General features: G+C 45.7%; 1 protein-coding gene across 2 annotated transcripts in view; it reads right to left on the bottom strand.

The window, feature by feature from the left end:
- Window positions 1–23,408, bottom strand: part of LOC118381132 (NADPH oxidase 4) — a 56,580-nt gene that overhangs the window by 27,416 nt on the left and 5,756 nt on the right. For both annotated transcript variants that reach the window (XM_052468019.1, XM_052468018.1), the window contains exons 3-9: window positions 20,199–20,309; window positions 19,965–20,049; window positions 9,870–9,967; window positions 9,773–9,800; window positions 5,851–5,923; window positions 4,665–4,745; window positions 2,972–3,131 (exon numbers count right to left, since the gene is read on the bottom strand). In XM_052468019.1, coding sequence (XP_052323979.1) covers window positions 2,972–3,131; window positions 4,665–4,745; window positions 5,851–5,923; window positions 9,773–9,800; window positions 9,870–9,967; window positions 19,965–20,049; window positions 20,199–20,309 — 636 coding nt within the window. The remainder of the gene's footprint in view (window positions 1–2,971; window positions 3,132–4,664; window positions 4,746–5,850; window positions 5,924–9,772; window positions 9,801–9,869; window positions 9,968–19,964; window positions 20,050–20,198; window positions 20,310–23,408) is intronic.

Below are 23,408 nucleotides of genomic sequence, written 5' to 3' on the forward strand. Positions count from 1 at the left end.
ACTACTATATCTCCATAATTGAGACTTTGTACAGATCTCAGGTAAGTAATATGTCAGAAACAACTACCTTTCTGCTACTTTGGTTGAGGTGTTAGTAATATGGCAGAGTAAGTGTTACCTTACTGCTAACTTAGTCCAGAGCCATGCCACAGTGTGGTTACTATAGTAACTCTACCTGTCACTCACCTGCCCCGGGTGGGCTTTAAAGTCCTTCTTCAGCATCCGCCCCTATCCTCGTCCACCTCAGGGATGTCTGACGACAGCAACTACCTGACGGGGGATGCTCCCCTACCTCCTACTCCACGATATAGCCATCTCAGCACAGTAGAGACACAGAGGACCAGACACCCACAGCCAGGTCCACCTCACACCCACTCCCCTACACGCTTCACTCCACGCACACCCATCACACACTCCTCACTCCCACCTCACACCCACTCCCCACACGCACCTCCCACACCCACCACACACTCCTCACACCACCTCACACCCACACACACACTCCACACACACACCCACACACACACACTCCACCACACTCCCATCCACACACCTCACACACCACACACACATCCACCCTACACTAATTACTCCCAGCTAGAGACACCAAGTCCAGAGATTTGATTTTATGAGACAACACTGGCGCCCTAACAAGCATGTGCACACAGACAGGCCCATCCTCCCCTACACTCCTCACTCCACCTCACACCCATCCTCCCCTACACCCCTCACTCCACCTCACCTCCCATCACTCCACCTCACCTCCCATCACTCCTCCCCTACACCCCATCACTCCACCTCACACCCATCCTCCCCTACACTCCTCCTCCACCTCCACCTCACCTCCCATCACTCCACCTCACCTCCCATCACTCCTCCCCTACACCCCATCACTCCACCTCACCTCCCATCACTCCTCCCCTACACCCCATCACTCCACCCACCTCACCTCCCATCCCACTCCTCCCCTACACCCCATCACTCCACCTCACCTCCCATCACTCCTCCCCTACACCCCATCACTCCACCTCACCTCCCATCACTCCTCCCCTACACCCCATCACTCCACCTCACCTCCCCACCCCCCATCACTCCACCTCACCTCCCATCACTCCTCCCCTACACCCCATCACTCCACCTCACCTCCCATCACTCCTCCCCTACACCCCATCCCTCCCATCCTCACCTCACCTCCCATCACTCCTCCCCTACACCCCATCACTCCTCCCCTACACCCCATCACTCCACCTCACCTCCCATCACTCCTCCCCTACACCCCATCACTCCTCCCCTACACCCCATCACTCCTCCCCTACACCCCATCACTCCCCCATCCCTCTCCTCCCCTACACCCCATCACCTCCCTCCCCACCTCACCTCCCATCACTCCTCCCCTACACCCCATCCTCCACCCACCTCCCACCTCCCACACCCCATCCTCCCCTACACCCCATCCTCCACCTCACCTCCCATCACTCCTCCCCTACACCCCATCACTCCACCTCACCTCCCATCACTCCTCCCCTACACCCCATCACTCCACCTCACCTCCCATCACTCCACCTCACCTCCCATCCTCCCCTACAAATCAAATCAAATCAAATGTATTTATATAACCCTTCGTACATCAGCTGATATCTCAAAGTGCTGTACAGAAACCCAGCCTAAAACCCCAAACAGCAAACCCCTACACCCCATCACTCCTCCCCTACACCCCTCTCTCCACACCCCATCCTCCTCCCCTACACCCCATCCTCCACCTCACCTCCCCCTCCCCTCCCATCACTCCACCTCACCTCCCTCCACCTCACCTCACTCCTCCCCTACACCCCATCACTCCACCTCACCTCCCATCCTCCCCTACAACCCCAAATCAAATCAAATGTATTTATATACCCCCTTCGTACATCAGCTGATATCTCAAAGTGCTGTACAGAAACCCAGCCTAAAACCCCAAACAGCAAACCCCTACACCCCATCACTCCTCCCCTAGACCCCATCCTCCACCTCACCTCCCATCCTCCCCTACACCCCATCACTCCACCCTCCCCTCCACCCCCTCCCTCCTCCCCTACACCCCATCACTCCTCCCCTACACCCCATCCTCCATCACACCCCACCTCCAGCTCATCCCCATCCTCCCCTACACCCCATCACTCCTCCCCTACACCCCATCACTCCTCCCCTACACCCCATCCTCCACCTCACATCCCATCCTCCCCTACACCCCATCCTCCACCTCACCTCCCATCCTCCCCTACACCCCATTACTCCTCCCCTACACCCCATCACCCCATCCTCCCCTACTCCCACCCCATCCCATCACTCCTCCCCTACACCCCATCACTCCCCTCACCCCCATCACCTCCACCTCACCTCCCATCCTCCCCTACACCCCATCACTCCAACTCACCTCCCATCCTCCCCTACACCCCATCACCTCACCTCACCTCACCTCCCATCCTCCCCTACACCCCATCACTCACCTCACCTCCCATCCTCCCCTACACCCCATCACTCCCCCTCACCTCCCATCCTCCCCTACACCCCATCACCTCCCCCTCACCTCCCATCCTCCCCTACACCCCATCACTCCAACTCACCTCCCATCCTCCCCTACACCCCATCACTCCACCTCACCTCCCATCCTCCCCTACACCCCATCACTCCTCCCCTACACCCAATCACCTCACCTCACCTCCCATCCTCCCAATCACCTCCTCCCCTACACCCAATCACCTCACCTCACCTCACATCACCTCACCTCCCATCCTCCCAATCACTCCTCCCCTACACCCAATCACCTCACCTCACCTCACCTCCCATCACCTCATCTCCCATCCTCCCAATCACTCCTCCCCTACACCCAATCACCTCACCTCACCTCCCATCACCTCACCTCCCATCCTCCCCTACACCCCATCACTCCACCTCACCCCCATCCTCCCCTACACCCCCCACACACACACACCTCAGGTGAGTTGGGTTGGAACCGAGCCTCCTCCCTGCAGCTCCATCCATCTCCTTCAGCCTGTCCTGACTCCTCCTCCGTCTTGTCCGGGTTAGTCTGATTGGCTCTGAGGCAGCCAGGGGGGTGGGCCTCAAAGTTGGTCTGGTACTTCAGAGCACCACTATAGGATGAAAAAGAATGAGAAAAGATGATGATGATGATGATGATGATGATGATGATGATGATGATGAAGAAGAACACAACATTCCGGCTCTGAAGATTCTAAAAGTCTACAGGTACATGTGTGTGGGTGTGTGTTAACCTGAGGCAGTAGAGTTGAGGAACAAAGTGAATGTGTCAGTGTGTTACTATGACTGTAATGGAACCCTGGTGTCTGAGAGGACCTGATGGGGACAGCTCAACGTCAGCTCGGTCTGGACTGATGCAATACTATGACTGTAATGGAACCCTGGTGTCTGAGAGGACCTGATGGGGACAGCTCAACGTCAGCTCGGTCTGGACTGATGCAATACTATGACTGTAATGGAATCCTGGTGTCTGAGAGGACCTGATGGGGACAGCTCAACGTCAGCTCGGTCTGGACTGATGCAATACTATGACTGTAATGGAACCCTGGTGTCTGAGAGGACCTGATGGGGACAGCTCAACGTCAGCTCGGTCTGGACTGATGCAATACTATGATAGTAATGCCATTCAAATGCATTCTATACCTCTCTGTATCCAACACTATGAAAACATACCGATAGTACTACTCTGTCATGACTAACCCCTTAATCAAGGCGTCCTCATGCTTCCCAGCCGAAACAGTTCGGAAGAGCTTGGCACACCTGTATTTGGGGATATTTCTCCCATTCTTCTCTGTAGATCCTCTCAAGCTCTGTCAGGTGGGTTGGGGAGCGTCGCTACACAGCTAATTTTCAGGTCTATCCAGAGATGTTGGATCGGGTTCAATTCCAGCTGGGTCACTAAATGACTTTCAGAGACTTGTCCCGAAGCCACTCCTGCGTTGTCTTGATTGTGTGCTTAGGGTCGTTATCTTGTTGGAAGGTGAACCTTTACCCCAGTATGAGATGCTGAGTGCTCTGGAGCAGGTTTTCATCAAGGATCTCGTTGTACTTTGCTCCATTCATCTTTCCCTCGATCCTGACTAGTCTCCCAGTCCCTGCCTCTGAAAGCAAGTCTCTGCTTCACTGTAGGGATGGTGGCAGGTTTCCTCCAGACGTGATGCTTGGCATTCAGGCCAAAGAGTTCAATCTTGGTTCCATCAGACCAAATTATCTGGTTTCTCATTGTCTGAGTCCTTTAGGTGCCTTTTGACAAACTCCAAGTGGGCTGTCATGTGCCTTTTACTGAGGAGTGGCTCCCGCCTGGCCACTCTACCATAAAGGCCTGATTGGCAGAGTGCTGCAGAGATGGTTGTCCTTCTGGAAGGTTCTCCCATCTCCACAACAGAACTCTGGACCTCTATCAGACAAACATTACTATTGAAGCTTTTTCGTTATATTTTAAGCGAAGGTATTTTAAAGGAGTATGCAAGCACACTTCAGCTAGCCGAGTTTGGCTAGGCGCCAGCCGACCTGAGGCATGCTGACATCTTTAATCACACACAGCCACAGCCACACACACACAGCCACAGCCACAGCCACAGCCACAGCCACATAGTCCCCATACCAAAGGCGATAAGTTAACTTACCCGACCACATGCACAATCAGTATGATGTAGAACACTATGAAGAGGTTGTGGGTGTACCAGAATATCTCATAGTTGGACACCCTGAAACACAGAGGACATTCCACAAACATGATGATATCATGATACATCAGATTACTGTAAAGTCTCATTGACATCAACACATATTTTCATACATCAGATTACCACAAGGTCCACAGCGCCATATTTTCATACATCAGATTACCACAAGGTCCACAGCGCCATATTTTCACATTTTCTGCAGAAAAACTATTTTAGGGAGTGCTGTGGAATGACAGGAAGATACGAGTGTTGGAGAAAAGCAGACAAAGGGGAGAAATTATCCAGGAGAAGAGCGAGAGAGAGGTCAGAGCATAACTGAAGACATGAAGAGCCACGCCTTTTCATTTACAGGGTCTCTTAAACTCTTAAACAAGTGGAGGGCAGGACAGTGAGAGTGTGTGTGTGTGTGTGTGTGTGTGTGTGTGTGTGTGTGTGTGTGTGTGTGTGTGTGTGTGTGTGTGTGTGTGTGTGTGTGTGTGTGTGTGTGTGTGTGTGTGTGTGTGTGTGTGTGTGTGTGTGTGTGTGTGTGCATGAGTAGGGATGTCACAATTAGCAAGGTTATTACAGACAACTTCCCCCAATAAACACAACTTACACCAAACAACAGTTGAAACGCAGTCACCCTCCAAGAACGCTCTGAACACCCACACCCATGACCACATCACCCTTTGAACATCAGTGTCTCCCTACAATACTGGGACTCACACCCACACCCACACCCACACCCACACCCACACCCTCCACACCACACACACACACACACACACACACACACACACACACACACACACACACACACACACACACACACACACACACACACACACACACACACACACACACACACACACACACACACACACACACAGGTGCTGTCCTAAGGCCTAAGTGGAGCTGCCTCTGATCCTGCATTAAATTACAACAGGCAAGGCAGAAGACACCACAATCAGGACACAGTCTAAATCAAAGCACAGGACCTCTCCTTGGCGCCCCCTGTGACCTCAGTAATGACATAGGTTTGGCCACACTGGTAGTTGGTCCCTTTATCCTGGCCATCTAAGACTGACAGACACACATTTAAGAAATGTAGCAGACGCTCTTGTCCAAGGTAACTTAAGAGTTTTACCTGATGCAGTAGGAAGAGGCAGTGAACATCAGGAAGAGGATGAGGACCAATAGGATACCAGTGATCCCCGGGACTAAACCACATCCACCAATCAGAGAAGAGAGAGACAAAAGTTATTACATTATTAACCAACCGGAGAACAAAGTGACAGATTCATAACAAAGAGACAGAGTCATAACATAATTAACCAATCAAAGAACAGAGAGACAGATATATATAATTAATAACCAATTCATGAACAAAGACACAGAGTCATAACATAATTAACCAATCAGAGAACAGAGAGACAGATTTATATAATTAATAACCAATTAATGAACAAAGACACAGAGTCATAACATTATTAACCAATCAGAGAACAAAGACAAAACTGTGATGACATCATTATTTGTTGTGTTAGATAGTTGGGCAAGGGAATAGGGAAGGTTTTCAGACTGGACTAGAGTACCAGGAAGGGAATAGGGAAAGTTTTCAGACTGGACTAGAGTACCAGGAAGGGGATAGGGAAAGTTTTCAGACTGGACAGGCAAGGGTACCAGGAAGGGGATAGGGAAAGTTTTCAGACTGGACTAGACTACCAGGAAGGGGATAGGGAAAGTTTTCAGACTGGACTAGACTACCAGGAAGGGGATAAGGAAAGTTTTCAGACTGGACTAGACTACCAGGAAGGGGATAGGGAAAGTTTTCAGACTGGACAGGCAAGGGTACCAGGAAGGGGATAGGGAAAGTTTTCAGACTGGACTAGACTACCAGGAAGGGGATAGGGAAAGTTTTCAGACTGGACTAGACTACCAGGAAGGGGATAGGGAAAGTTTTCAGACTGGACTAGACTACCAGGAAGGGGATAGGGAAAGTTTTCAGACTGGACTAGACTACTGGAAAGTTTTCAGACTGGACTACTACCAGGAAGGGGATAGGGAAAGTTTTCAGACTGGACTAGACTACCAGGAAGGGGATAGGGAAAGTTTTCAGACTGGACTAGACCGGGAAGGGGATAGTACCCAGGAAGGGGATAGGGGAACCGGGAAGGGGATAGGGAAAGTTTTCAGACTGGACTAGACTACCAGGAAGGGGATAGGGAAAGTTTTCAGACTGGACTAGACTACCAGGAAGGGGATAGGGAAAGTTTTCAGACTGGACTAGACTACCAGGAAGGGGATAGGGAAAGTTTTCAGACTGGACTAGACTACCAGGAAGGGGATAGGGAAAGTTTTCAGACTGGACTAGACTACCAGGAAGGGGATAGGGAAAGTTTTCAGACTTGACTAGACTACCAGGAAGGGGACAGGGAAAGTTTTCAGACTGGACTAGAGTACCAGGAAGGGGATAGGGAAAGTTTTCAGACTGGACTAGAGTACCAGGAAGGGGATAGGGAAAGTTTTCAGACTGGACTAGAGTACCAGGAAGGGGATAGGGAAGATTTTCAGACTGGACTAGACTAACAGGAAGGGGATAGGGAAAGTTTTCAGAATGGACTAGACTACCTGGAAAGGGATAGGGAAAGTTTTCAGAATGGACTAGACTACCTGGAAAGGGATAGGGAATGTTTTCAGACTAGACTGCCCGGAAGTGAGCTAGACAATGTCAGGAAGTTTATATAAACCTTAGCCAAATACATTTAAACTCAGTTTTTCACAATTCCTGACATTTAATCCAAGTAAAAAATCTCTGTCTTAGGTCAGTTAGGATCACCACTTTACTATACGACTGTGAAATGTCAGAATAATAGTAGAGAGAATGATATATTTCAGCTTTTATTTATTTCATCACATCCCCAGTGGGTCAGAAGTTTACATGCACTCAATTAGTATTTGGTAGCATTGCCTTTAAATTGTTTAACTTGGGTCAAACGTTTCAGGTAGCCTTCCACAAGCTTCCCACAATAAATTGGGTGAATTGTGGCCCCTTCCTCCTGACAGAGCTGGTGTAACCGGGTCAGGTTTGTAGGCCTCCTTGCTCACAACCACTTCTTCAGTTCTGCCCACAAATGTTCTATAGGATTGAGGTCAAGGCTTTGTGATGGCCACTCCAATACCTTGACTTTGTTGTCCTTAAGCCATATCTTTGGAAGTATACTTGGGGTCATTGTCCATTTGGAAGACCCATTTGCGACCCATTTGCATTTGCGACCAAGCTTTAACTTCCTGACTGATGTCTTGAGATGCTGCTTGAGATGCTGCTTCTATATATCCACATAATTGTCCTTCCTCATGACGCCATCTATTTTGTGAAGTGCACCAGTCCCTGCTGCAGCAAAGCAACCCCACAACATGCCAACCCCGTGCTTCACAGTTGGGATGGTGTTCTTCGGCTTGCAAGCCTCCCCCTTTTTCCTCCAAACATCCCGATGGTTAATTATGGCCAAACAGTTATATTTTTGTTTCATCAGACCAGAGGACATTTGTCCGATCTTTGTCCCCATGTGCAGTTGCAAACTGTAGTCTGGCTTTTTATGGCGATTTTGGAGCAGTGGCTTCTTCCTTGCTGAGCGGTCTTTCAGGTTATGTCGATAAAGGACTAGTTTTACTGTGGATATAGATATTTTTGTACCTGTTTCCTCCAGCATCTTCACAGGGTGCTTTGCTGTTGTTCTGGGATCGAATTACACTTTTTGGACCAAAGTACGTTCATCTCTAGGAGACAGAACGCGTCTCCTTCCTGAGCGGTATGACGGCTACGTGGTCCCATGGTGTTTATACTTGCATACTATTGTTTGTACAGATAAACATGGTACCTTCAGGCATTTGAAAATTGCTCCCAAGGATGAACCAGACTTGTGGAGGTCTACAAATTTTTTTCTGAGGTCTTGGCTGATTTCTTTTGATTTTCGCATGATGTCAAGCAAAGAGGCACTTTGAAGGTAGGCCTTGAAATACATCCACAGGTTCACCTCCAATTGACTCAAATGGTGTAAATTAGCCCATCAGAAGCTTCTAAAGCCATGACATCATTTTCAGGAATTTTTCAAGCTGTTTAAAGGCACAGTCAACTTAGTCTATGTAAACTTCTGACCCACTGGAATTGTGATACAGTGAAATTATAAGTGAAATAATCTGTCTGTAAACAATTGTTGGAAAAATTACTTGTGTCATGCACAAAGTAGATGTCCTAACCGACTTGCCAAAACTACATTTTGGCTTTAAATGTAACCTTTACCCTAACCCTTATTCTAAACCTAGCCCTAAGCAGAGCAAGCAGAGCATCTACACATGGAAAATCCAGACAAAGTGTGACCTTTTTGCTTGTGTGTGGACATATTTAAGAAGTCCCCACAAGAATAGGAAACAAACAAATATTTGACCAATTGGAGACATTTTGTTGGTCCTCTCAAGGTCAAATGCTATTTCTATGGGGTTTAGGGTTAAGGTTAGACTCAGTGTTAGAATTAGAATTAGATTAAGGGTTAGGGTTAGGAGCTAGGGTTAGGTTTGGTGTTAAAGTTTGGTTTTTGGGTTAAGGTTAGGGTTAGGGTTAGCTTTAGGGGTTAGGGAAAATAGGATTTTGAATGGGACTGAAGTGTGTCTCCCCACAAGGTTAGCTGTGCAAGACTGTGTGTGTGTGTGTGTGTGTGTGTGTGTGTGTGTGTGTGTGTGTGTGTGTGTGTGTGTGTGTGTGTGTGTGTGTGTGTGTGTGTGTGTGTGTGTGTGTGTGTGTGTGTGTGTGTGTGTGTGTGTGTGTGTGTGTGTGTGTGTGTGTGTGTGTGTGTGTGTGTGTGTGTGTGTGTGTCTAGTACTGTCAGAAAGACAGAGTTCCCCCTCTCTTCTTGGCATAGCGCCACCCTAATCTCAAACACATTCACCAGTTTATGGTTACCATGGAAATACATATGAAACCAAGACCAAAATGCAATAGACGCCCCTTGGCTCGACAACCCACCTGTGAAACAGTCCAGTTTATTATAGGGGAACTCCGGCATACTTACCTGTAGTCAGAATGATGAGTCTGGGGTCCTGGGGAAGAAAAGTGCAGGTTAACACAGGTTGTGTGTGAGTGTGTGTGTGTGAGTGTGCACATCTTACCTCTCCCCTGTAGCGAGCAACGTTGAGAGAAGGGAACTCTTCTGAGTACCCGACGCTGAAGTTGACCACGTTGACCAGATGAGCTGATACGTGCACAACTGGGGGACACATCACAATAGTGAGTTACACGAGAGCAAAACTCACCCTCATACACACCTCTCTTTCTCTATTCAGCATACTCAACAATAGCGATGAGGGGGAAATCGATACAGTCACATATCACAATTGACTTCAAGTATTGACTTGTAGAAATATGTTTGTTCTCCATCTTCTTTTAAATAGTGAGCCAACATCTTTTCAGTCTTTCCATGACTGGTCAAAACTGTCATGTTCTCTCTGCAGCAGATATATACCCTTAACCCTTTAACCTAACTCCTAACCTTAATTTATAACCTTAACTCCTAACCTAACTTCTAACCTTAACTCCTAACCTTAACTCCTAACCTTAACTCCTAACCTTAACTTCTAACCTTAACTCCTAACCGTAGCTCCTAACCTTAACTCCTAACCTTAACTCCTAACCTTAACTCCTAACCTAGACTCCTAACCTAAACTCCTAACCTAAACTCCTAACCTTAACTTCTAACCTAACCTAAACTCCTAACCTAAACTCCTAACCTTAACTTCTAACCTTAACTTCTAACCTTAACTCCTAACCTTAACTCCTAACCTAACTCCTAACCTAAACTCCTAACCTAAACTCCTAACCTAACCTAAACTCCTAACCTAACTCCTAACCTAACTCCTAACCTAACTCCTAACCTTAACTCCTAACCTAAACTCCTAACCTAACTCTAACTCCTAACCTTAACTCCTAACCTAAACTCCTAACCTAAACTCCTAACCTAACTCCTAACCTAACTCCTAACCGAACTCCTAACCTTAACTCCTAACCTAAACTCCTAACCTAACTCTAACTCCTAACCTTAACTCCTAACCTAAACTCCTAACCTAAACTCCTAACATAACTCTAACTCCTAACCTAACTCCTAACCTTAACTACTAACCTAACTCCTAACCTTAACTCCTAACCTAAACCCCTAACCTTAATCCTTTACCACTAGCTAACGTTTTTTAATCTATTTTTTATTTAACTAGCCAAGTCAGTTAAGAACAAATTCAATTTATATTGACAGCCTACACCGGCCAAAACCGGTCAACGCTGGGCCAATTGTGCACCGCCCTATGGGACTCCCAATCACGGCCAGTTGTGATACAGCCTGGAATCAAACCAGGGTCAGTAGTGACGCCTCTAGCACTTAGATGCAGTACCTTAGACTGCTGCGCCACTCGGAGGCCCAAATGTTAGTGTTAGCCACAAAGCCACCACGATAACGTTAGACAAATTGGAATTTGTAACATATCATACGTACGTTTTGCAAATTCGTAACATACTATATGAATTGAAATTCGTAACATACTATATGAATTTAAATTCGTAACATACTATATGAATTTCTATCCGTAACATTCAAAATGGATGATGGACCCACAGATGAATACATACGAAGTGTAACATATCATACTACACTGAACATACATATAACACAACATGTAAAGTGTTGGTCCCATGTTGATGAGCTTCAATAAAAGTTCCCCAACATTTTCCATACACACAAAAAAACAAATTCTTCTCCATTTTGTTGCATATCAATATTGTGGTGTATCAAGGAAGCTGACTAAACAACCTGATCATTACACAGGTGCATCTTGTTCTGGGACAAATAAAAGCCCACTAAAATGTGCAGTTATGTCACACAACACAATGCTACAGATGTCTCAAGTTTTGAGGGAGAGTCCAACTGGCATGCTGACTGTAGGAATGACCACCAGAGCTGTTGCCAGAGAATTGAATGTTCATTTCTCTACCATAAACCGCCTCCAAGGTTGTATTAGAGAATTTGTCATTATGTGAGACCAGTACAAATGAAAACGTATGCATTCACTACTTTAAGTCACTCTGGATAAGAGCATCTGCTAATGCACTTACTTCAATGGACTGATTTGAAACTGTTGCATTTACATTTTTGTTCAGTATAGAATCGTGAGAATCTAAATACATATTGTATTGGTACCTAATTAACATGATAATATCGTATCGTGAGGTCCCTGGCATTTCCCAGCACTACTCACCAATACATCCTTACTGAGTCACTGAGCGACACACGCACGCACGCACGCACGCACGCACGCACGCACGCACACACACACACACACACACACACACACACACACACACACACACACACACACACACACACACACACACACACACACACACACACACACACACACACACACACACACACACACACACACACACACACACACACACACACACACACACACACACACACACACACACACACTTATCTCTCTGACATCATAGCTTAAACATGCATTTCCCCAACAGCTGACAGAGGCAAGGGGTAGTTATCGCTCTCTCCTCCTCCCCCTCTCTCTCCCCCCCCTCTCTCTTTCTATTCACCTTCAATTACCCTCTCCATGTCTTCCCCCTGCCTCCTCTTTCTCACTTTTTTCTCCATTGTTCCCTGGGTGTAATTGGTTGTGTCAGGAGTTTGGAACTCTGCAATTAGAACTTTACATCTCCACAGCCAGGAAGCAGGCTGTGGAGAAAGGAGGAGGGGAGGGGGAGGGTGGAGGGGAGGGGAGGGGGGGGTGAGGGAGCGGAAGAGGAGAGAGGGGGAGGGAGAGAGGGTTAAAGGAGGGGGGGGCTTGGGTTGAGGGAGACCGGGGAGAAACCAGCTCCCAATGACGTCAGTGAGGCAGCTGTGTGTGTCCCTCTCTCACTCATTATCTCTCTCTCACACACACACACACGTACACACACACACGCACACACACACGCACACACACGTACACACACACACGTACACACACACACACACACACACACACACACACACACACACACACACACACACACACACACACACACACACACACACACACACACACACACACACACACACACACACACATCTCTATGTCCCCTGGAAGAGCTGGAACCTCTCAGAATCTGAATGCATAGGGGCACTTCCATCGAAAGGGATCCATGAGCACCAACATGGGAAGTTCATAGGATCAAATTGTGTGTCAAATAAAAACTAAGAATCTATATTTTAAGGAAAAAGACATTTTTCATCTTAAAAAATCGGGCATAAGTGACGGCTTTGATTTCTGCATGAACAGATGGAAAAGGGCTCTTAGAAAACATCTAGCAGAAAAAGTATTGAAAAGTTTTAGAAATACATCAAAACACAATCATGTAATAACATAAAGATCCCTGCCAACTAATATCTACACTTAGATTTCATTTCGTAGAAATTGTTCTGTAAGTTTAAGAAATATTGCCTTGTGCCTTGTAATTCCGTTACCAAAAACACACATATCTTGGAAGATATTTTCACATTTCTCTCCCTCATGTGAAGATTAGGATTAGGAACGTTCACAGAAGTAACAAGTAGACCTACCAATTCGTTATAGTGATTTTACTGGTATCAATTTTGTTTATGAATTATAAAGTGATATAACATCATAATTTCCTTACCAATTTGGTAACGGAATTATCGCAGTTGAATTGGCTACAATGGAAAATCATAATAATCACAAACCACAGTTGGATCACCTGCTACTGTCCTCCCTTCCACTGGCATACAGCTCATAGCTGTTTCAATCTCTTTCTGTATTCTGGAAGTCAAGAGTCTTTAAACAGTCTGACACTGGACAACTACTCCCTTTCTCTTTATTTCCTTCCTTCCTTCTCTCGCTCTCTCTGTGTCTCTCTCTGTGTCTCTCTCTCTGTCTCTCTCTCTCTCTGTCTCTCTCTCTCTCTCTCACTCTCTCTGTGTGTCTCTCTCTCTCTCTCTCTCTCTCTCTGTCTCTCTCTCTCTGTCTCTCTCTCTCTCTCTGTCTCTCTCTCTCTCTGTCTCTCTCTCTCTCTCTCACTCTCTCTGTCTCTCTCTCTCTCTCTCTCTGTCTCTCTCTCTGTGTCTCTCTCTGTCTCTCTCTCTGTCTCTCTCTCTGTCTCTCTCTCTCTCTGTCTCTCTCTCTCTCTCTCTCTCTCTGTCTCTCTCTCTGTGTCTCTCTCTGTGTCTCTCTCTCTCTCTCTCTCTCTCTCTCTCTCTCTCTCTCTCTCTCTCTGTCTCTCTCTCTCTCTCTCTCTCTCTCTCTCTCTGTCTCTCTCTCTCTGTCTCTCTCTGTGCTCTCTCTGTGTCTCTGTCTCTCTCTCTCTCTCTCTGTGTCTCTGTCTTTCTCTCTCTCTCTCTCTGGTTCTCTCTGTCTCTCTCTCTCTGTCTCTCTCTCTCTCTGTGTCACTCTCTCTCTCTCTGTCTCTCTCTCTCTCTGTGTCTCTCTCTGTGTCTCTCTCTCTCTCTGTCTCTCTCTCTGTGTCTCTGTCTTTCTCTCTCTCTCTCTGGTTCTCTCTGTCTCTCTCTCTCTCTCTCTCTCTCTGCCCTTCTCTCTCAACTTCAGTTAATGTCACCTCTCCCAGCTCTTTCTGACACCTACCCATGACACCTACCCATGACACCTACCCATGACACCTACCCATGAGCCAACTCGCTGTCCATTCATTTAGTCAGCGTCCTCACCCATTGATCACCGACCAACACCGGATATCCATGGACAATGAAAAATTGTTGAGATTTAGTCAGTCAACCCTGTTAATGTCCCCCGAGGGAACAGACTGGACCAAATCTGAACCAATCATAGACGTGCAATATGTTTCACAAGATAAATGTATAGTACAGTACAGTGAGTAGAGCTCAGTAGAATACAGTAGAATACAAAACAGTGGAACAGTACAGTACTGTATAGTAGCGTACAGTATATTGTATTGTACTCTATTGTACTGCTATACTCTACTTTCTACTGTGCTCAACTGCACTCTACCATACTCTACTGTACTCTACAGTCCTCAACTGCACTCAACTGCACTCTAAACTACTCTACAGCACTCAACCCTACTCTACTGTACTCTACCCTACTCTACAGCACTCAACCCTACTCTACAGCACTCAACCCTACTCTACTGTACTCTACCCTACTCTACAGCCCTCAACTGCACTCAACTGCACTCTACCCTAATCTACAGCACTCAACCCTACTCTACTGTACTCTACCCTACTCTACTGTACTCTACCCTACTCTACTGTACTCTACCCTATTCTACTGTACTCTACCCTACTCTACAGCACTCAACCCTACTCAACTGCACTCTACCCTACTCTACAGCACTCAACCCTACTCTACTGTACTCTACCCTACTCTACTGTACTCTACCCTACTCTTCAGCACTCAACCCTACTCTACTGTACTCTACCCTACTCTACTGCACTCTACCCTACTCTACTGTACTCTACCCTATTCTACTGTACTCTACCCTACTCTACTGTACTCTACTGTACTCTACCCTACTCTACAGCACTCAACCCCACTCTATAGCACTCTACCCTACCCTACTGTACTCTACCCTACTCTACTGCACTCTACCCTACTCTACAGCACTCTACCCTACCCTACTGTACTCTACCCTACTCTACTGTACTCGACCCTACCCTACTGTACTCTACTCTACTGTACTCTACCCTACTGTACTCTACCCTACTCTACTGTACTCTACTGTACTCTACTGTACTGCACTCTACCCTACTCTACTGAAATCTACTCTCCTCTGCTCTACCCTACTCTACCCTACTATGCTCTACCCTACCCTACTCTACTTCTACTGTACTCTCCCCTACTGTACTCTACCATACCCTACTCTAACCTACTGTACTCTACCTTACACTATACTCTACTGGACTCTACCCTACTCTACTGTACTGCACTTTACTCTAACATACCCTACTCTACTTATCTCAACTGCACTCTACCCTACTCTACTGAACTCTACTCTACTGTACTCTACCCTACTCTACTGTACTCCACCCTACTCTACTGTACTCTACCCTACTCTACTGTACTCTACCCTGCGCTACCCTACCCTACTGTACTCTACTGAACTCTACTCTACTGTACTCCACTCTACTCTACCCTACTCTATTTTGAACTCTACTCTACCCTGCTCTACCCTACTATGCTCTACCCCACTCTACTCTACTGTACTCGACTGTACTCTACCCTACTCTATGGTTCTCTACCCTGCTCTACTCTACTCTACCCTATGGTACTCTACCTTACTCTACTCTGCTCTACTCTACTGAACTATAATCTACTCTACTGTACTTTACCCTACCCTACTCTGCTCTACTCTACTGTACTTCACCCTACTCTACTGCACTCTACCCCACTCTGCTATACCCTACTCTACTATACCCTACTCTAATATAACCCTACTCTACTATAACCTACTCTATTGTACTGCACTCTACTGCACTTTACTGTACTGTACTCTACCCTACTCTACTGTACAGTACTCTACTCTACTGTTCTCTACTGTACTCCACCCTACTCTACTGAACTCTACTCAGCTCGACCCTACTCTACTACACTCTACTCTACTGTATGTACTCTACCCTACTCTACTCTGCTGAACTCTACTCTACTCTACCCTACTCTACTCTGCTGAACTCTACTCTACCCTAATCTACTCTACTGAACTCTAATCCACTAATCTACTCTACCTCAACTCTACTCTGCTATATTGTACTGTACTGTACTCTGCTCTACTCTACTGAACTATAATCTACTATACCCTACTCTAATGAACTCTAATCTAGTCTACCATACTCTACTCTACTGTGCTGTATTGTATTGCACTGTACTGTACCGTGATCTGCTGTGCTGCGTTGCGCTGTCCAAACTTGTGAAACATGAGGAAAATGACATTCATATCCATAATTATGCATGTCTGTGTAGTACAGATCAGGGACCCATGATGTAAATCCATTACTGTAATTCCGTTACCGGGTGTAAATCCACTTTTTTTCAAACTCAAGGTGTCGTGTCATAGCTGACACTCCATTCTTTCAGCAGACATCTTTGAATGTTCATTTGGAAAAAGGGTTTTCGAAAACGTGGTCGCATAAAAAACCTGAGGGAGATTGTACCGTAATTCCATTACCACTGTGGAATTGCCCATACCACCATCAGGTCACACACACACATGCATACATACAGTGGGGCAAAAAAGTTTTTAGTCAGCCACCAATTGTGCAAGTTCTCCAACTTAAAAATATGAGAGAGGCCTGTAATTTTCATCATAGGTACACTTCAACTATGACAGACAAAATGAGGGGAAAAAATCCAGAAAATCATATTGTAGAATTTTTAATTAATTTATTTGCAAATGATGGTGGAAAATAAGTATTTGGTCAATAACAAAAGTTTATCTCAATACTTTGTTATATACCCTTTGTTGGCAATGACAGAGGTCAAACGTTGTCTGTAAGTCTTCACAAGGTTTTCACACACTGTTGCTGGTATTTTGGTCCATTCCTCCATGCAGATCTCCTCTAGAGCAGTGATGTTTTGGGGCTGTTGCTGGGCAACACGGACTTTCAACTCCCTCCAAAGATGTTCTATGGGGCTGAGATCTGGAGACTGGCTAGGCCACTCCAGGACCTTGAAATGCTTCTTACGAAGCCACTTCTTCATTGCCCAGGCGGTGTGTTTGGGATCATTGTCATGCCGAAAGACCCAGCCACGTTTCATCTTCAATGCCCATGCTGATGGAAGGAGGTTTTCACTCAAAATCTCACGATACATGGCCCCATTCATTCTTTCCTTTACACGGATCAGTCGTCCTGGTCCCTTTGCAGAAAAACAGCCCCAAAGCATGATGTTTCCACCCCCATGCTTCACAGTAGGTATGGTGTTCTTTGGATGCAACTCAGCATTCTTTTTCCTCCAAACACGGCGAGTTGAGTTTTTACCAAAAAGTTATATTTTGGTTTCATCTGACCATATGACATTCTCCCAATCTTCTTCTGGATCATCCAAATGCTCTCTAGCAAACTTCAGACGTGTACATGTACTGGCTTAAGCAGGGGGACACGTCTGGCACTGCAGGATTTGAGTCCCTGGCGGCGTAGTGTGTTACTGATGGTAGGCTTTGTTACTTTGGTCCCAGCTCTCTGCAGGTCATTCACTAGGTCCCCCCGTGTGGTTATGGGATTTTTGCTCACCGTTCTTGTGATCATTTTGACCCCACGGGGTGAGATCTTGCGTGGAGCCCCAGATCGAGGGAGATTATCAGTGGTCTTGTATGTCTTCCATTTCCTAATAATTGCTCCCACAGTTGATTTCTTCAAACCAAGCTGCTTACCTATTGCAGATTCAGTCTTCCTAGCCTGGTGCAGGTCTACAATTTTGTTTCTGGTGTCCTTTGACAGCTCTTTGGTCTTGGCCATAGTGGAGTTTGGAGTGTGACTGTTTGAGGTTGTGGACAGGTGTCTTTTATACTGATAACAAGTTCAAACAGGTGCCATTAATACAGGTAACGAGTGGAGGACAGAGGAGCCTCTTAAAGAAGAAGTTACAGGTCTGTGAGAGCCAGAAATATTGCTTGTTTGTAGGTGACCAAATACTTATTTTCCACCATAATTTGCAAATAAATTCATTAAAATCCTACAATGTGATTTTCTGGATTTTTTTTTCTCATTTTGTCTGTCATAGTTGAAGTGTACCTATGATGAAAATTACAGGCCTCTCTCATCTTTTTAAGTGGGAGAACTTGCACAATTGGTGGCTGACTAAATACTTTTTTGCCCCACTGTATACACACACCTCCATCAGACACCATCACATCCAGTCAAAGTCTCCTTCTCTCTCTCTCTCTATCTCTCTCTCTCTCTCAAAACCCTTGCCAGCTGGTGATCCATCACAGCTGGTTCCCATGGAATGCTGAAGAACCAGCCTACCTCTTGGTAAAAATGGTTGTTTCCACATAATTTCAACCAAAAAAATCTATTTGATGACATTGAATCAAGGTGGAAAACTGGTTAGATTTTTAAAAAGTAATTAACCACAGGAGGCTGGTGGCACCTTAATTGGGGAGAACGTGACCTGAGAGGAATCAGTGGAATGGTATCAAATACATCAATCACGTGGTTTCCATGGTTTCCATGTGTTTGATGCCATTCCATTTACTCCGTTCCAGGTGTTATTATGAGCCGTCCTCCCCTCAGCAGCCTCCACTGACATCAACGTGAGGGAATTTCCTCTTTTTGTCACCCATATTTTAACCCAAATACAATGACATGGTGACATGTTTTATTTATTTCACGTTAAATTCACGTTAGTTGACAACTCAATCAAATGTAAATCAAAACTAGATGTTGAGCTGACTTCTGTGCCCAGTGGGCTGGGTCGATTTCCCCACACCCTCCCTCAACACACACTAACACCCAACACATACACGCGCTCAACACACACTAACGCCCAACACATACACACGCTCAACACACACTAACGCCCAACACATACACACGCTCAACACACACTAACGCCCAACACATACACACGCTCAACACACACTAACACCCAACACATACACACGCTCAACACACACTAACGCCCAACACATACACACGCTCAACACACACTAACGCCCAACACATACACACGCTCAACACACACTAACGCCCAACACATACACACGCTCAACACACACTAACGCCCAACACATACACAACGCATCAACACACACTAACGCCCAACACATACACACGCTCAACACACACTAACGCCCAACACATACACACGCTCAACACACACTAACGCCCAACACATACACACGCTCAACACACACTAACGCCCAACACATACACACAACACACACTAACGCCCAACACGCTCAACACACTACACACGCTCAACACACACTAACGCCCAACACATACACAACACACACTAACGCCCAACACATACACACGCTCAACACACACTAACGCCCAACACATACACACGCTCAACACACACTAACGCCCAACACATACACACGCTCAACACACACTAACGCCCAACACATACACACGCTCAACACACACTAACGCCCAACACATACACACGCTCAACACACACTAACGCCCAACACCTTCACACGCTCAACACATACACACACACACTTACCGGAAAATACACAAATGGCTACTCCACACGCCACATGGAAGGTCTTACTCTTGTCCAGAAGCCTGCGGGCCTTTCTGCTTGTCACCTGGAGGGGAGTGTGTATGGGGGGAGGGGGACGAGGAGGGGGGAGGACAGACAGTGTCAGTGTACAGTCTTCAGACATATCATTACAGCCATTACCAGACTACTGAGCGCGCGCACACACACACACACACATTCCCCTCCTCTCCGTACCGTGTGTGTTCCTCTGAGGTAGGTGAGTAGAGAGCGACACATAGGCAGCAGCACCAGACTGCAGTTCAGATTGAGTACTGATGCAGACGCCCTGCTGATACACAGCCCTAGCTGGAGAAACACACACAAATACACACACACACAAATACACACACACACACAAACACAGTTAGATTCCAGGTGTAGTTAACAGATGAAATAATACATTGTATGATTCTAATCTCCCCTCTAAACCACACTACTCATAGCCTCCACCCCCGACACACACATCTCTCTGTCAACACTCATGGCCTCCAGGATTACGGCACCTCATCATTCTTCACACACACTCTCACACACACACATACACACACCATCTACAGAGTTTGTCATACAGAAAACAGCTGACAGCAAAACCACAGTGAAGGGGTGATCTGATATCCTGACAGTTCTGTACACACACACACACACACACACACACACACACACACACACACACACACACACACACACACACACACACACACACACACACACACACACACACACACACACACACACACACACACACACACACACACACACACACACACACAGCTGAATGAGATAAGATCTCTTTTGCAGGGATTTGTCCCCCACATGCAAAGTCTATGCAGCACACACACACACACACACACACACACACAAATCTCGCTCTGTCTGTCTCTCTCTCTCTCAATTCAATTTCTATTTAAGGGCTTTATTGGCATAGGAAATATATTGCCAAAGCATGTGGAATACACAATAAACAAAGGGGAAATGAACAGTAAACATTACACTCACAAAAGTTTTAAAGAAAAGAGACGTATTTACATAGGTTTTACTTAATATGGTGTTTGTGTTCCACTGGTTGCCCTTCTCTTGTGGCAACAGGTCACTAATCTTGCTGCTGTGGTGGCACACTGGTATTTCACCTAATAGATATGAGTTTATAAAAATTGGATTTGTTTTCAAATTCTTTGTGGATCTGTGGAAAACATGTCTCAAATTTTTATATAAAATGGCTGACGTTTTACGTGTTCCTGTCCAATTGTGTTTTTTTGTTTGTTTCTTTGCGTTGTTTGTAACTTTTTTTTTTTTTACTTTATTTGTGCATAATGTTCCTGCTACCATCTCTTATGACCGAAAATAACTTCTGGACATCAGAACTGTGAGTACTCACCACCAACTGGCAGAATCCTTTTTTTACTTTAACGAGTCTGACGAGCCCGACGTGAACGACATACTGCTTTCCCGGGAACAGGCCCAGATTATTGTCATTTGCGTGAAGAGACGACGGAGAAAAGGGGGTCAAAGGGCGGGCTGCCTTCTGAGAATTCGTAGGCAATCGAATAAACCCCCACTTCCTTCGATTCTGCTTGCAAACGCTCAATCTTTGGAAAATAAAATAGATGACCGACACGGAAGATTAAACTACCAACGGGACATTCAAAACTGTAATATCTTATGCTTCACGGAGTCGTGGGTGAACGACGACGTTATCAACATACAGCTGGCTGGTTATAAGTTGTATTGGCAGGACAGGACAGCTGCATCTGGTAGGACAAGGGGCAGAGGGCTTTGTATTTTTGCAGATAACAACTGGTGCACGATATCTAAGGAAGTCTCAAGGTTTTGCTCACTTGAGGTAGAGTATCTCATGATAAGCTGTAGACCACACTATCTACAGAGAGAGTTTTCATCTGTATTTATTGTAGCTGTCTACATACCACCACAGTTTGATGCTGGCACTAAAACAGCACTCAATAAGTTGTCTACCGTCATAAGCAAACAGGAAAACCACAGGCAGCGCTCCTAGGGTTCGTGGACTTTTAACACAGGAAAAATTAAATCCGTCTTACAAATTTCTATCAGCATGTTAAATGTGCAACCAGGGGAGAAAAAAAACTCTGGACCAGCTTTACTCCACACACAGAGACATACAAAGCTCCCCCTCACCCTCCATTTGGCAAATCTGACCATAATTTTATCCTCCTGATTCCTGTTTACAAGCTAAATTAAAGCAGAAAGCACCAGTGACTCGATCAATAATAAAGTGGTCTGATGAAACAGTTACTAAACTACAGAACTGTTTTGCGACCACAGACTGGAATATGTTCCGGGATTCTTCCGATGGCATTGAGGAGAACACCACATCAATCACTGGCTTCATCAATAAGTGCATCGATGACGTCGTCCCCACAGTGACAGTACGTACATACCTCAACCAGAAGCCATGGAATACAGGCAACTTCAGTACTGAGCTAAAGGCTATAGCTGCTGCTTTCAAGGAGTGGGAAGCTTATAAGAAATCCCGCTATGCCCTCCGACTAACCATCAAACAGGCAAAGCATCAATACAGGACTAAGATCGCATCGTACTACACCGACTCTGACACTCGTCGGATGTCCACATCACCAACAAACTAACATAGGACAAGATAACCAATGTAAAACATAAGGGGTCTGTAAAATGTATATAGGTTCAGAAATGTTGTGAAATAGCACAGTTACAAATAGAAATCAAACTGGATGGACATCAGAAAAATAGGAAGAACTAAAAACAAACAAAATATAACTATTGTAAATAGATTGTATCTGGTATAATATGTATAAACTCAAGGTAGAAGCCGAAGTGTAATTGTTTATTAGTTTACTCCAATTGAGGGAGGGGTGGTGGGTTTGAGGGGAATAATAAAGGTATATTCTAAAAGAAAGTATGTACAGTTGAAGTCGGAAGTTTACATACACAAATTTCTCGTTAACAAACTATAGTTTTGGCAAGTCGGTTAGGACATCTACTTTGTGCATGACACAAGACATTTTTCCAAAAAGTTTACAGACAGATTATTTCATTTATAATTCACTGTATCACAATTCCAGTGGGTCAGAAGTCTACATACACTAAGTTGACTGTGCCTCTAAGCAGCTTGGAAAATTCCAGAAAACGATGTCATGGCTTTAGAAGCTTCTGACAGGCTAATTTACATAATTTGAGTCAATTGGAGGTGTACCTGTGGATGTATTTCAAGGACTATCTTCAAACTCAGTGCCTCTTTGCTTGACATCTTGGGGAAATCAAAAGAAATCAGCCAAGACCTCTGAAAAAAAATTGTAGACCTCCACAAGTCTGGTTCATCCTTGTGAGCAATTTTCAAATGCCTGAAGATACCACGTTCATCTGTACAAACAATAGAACGCAAGTATAAACACC

Source organism: Oncorhynchus keta, chromosome 18, assembly GCF_023373465.1.
Source record: "Oncorhynchus keta strain PuntledgeMale-10-30-2019 chromosome 18, Oket_V2, whole genome shotgun sequence".
NCBI classification, from domain to species: Eukaryota; Metazoa; Chordata; class Actinopteri; order Salmoniformes; family Salmonidae; genus Oncorhynchus; species Oncorhynchus keta.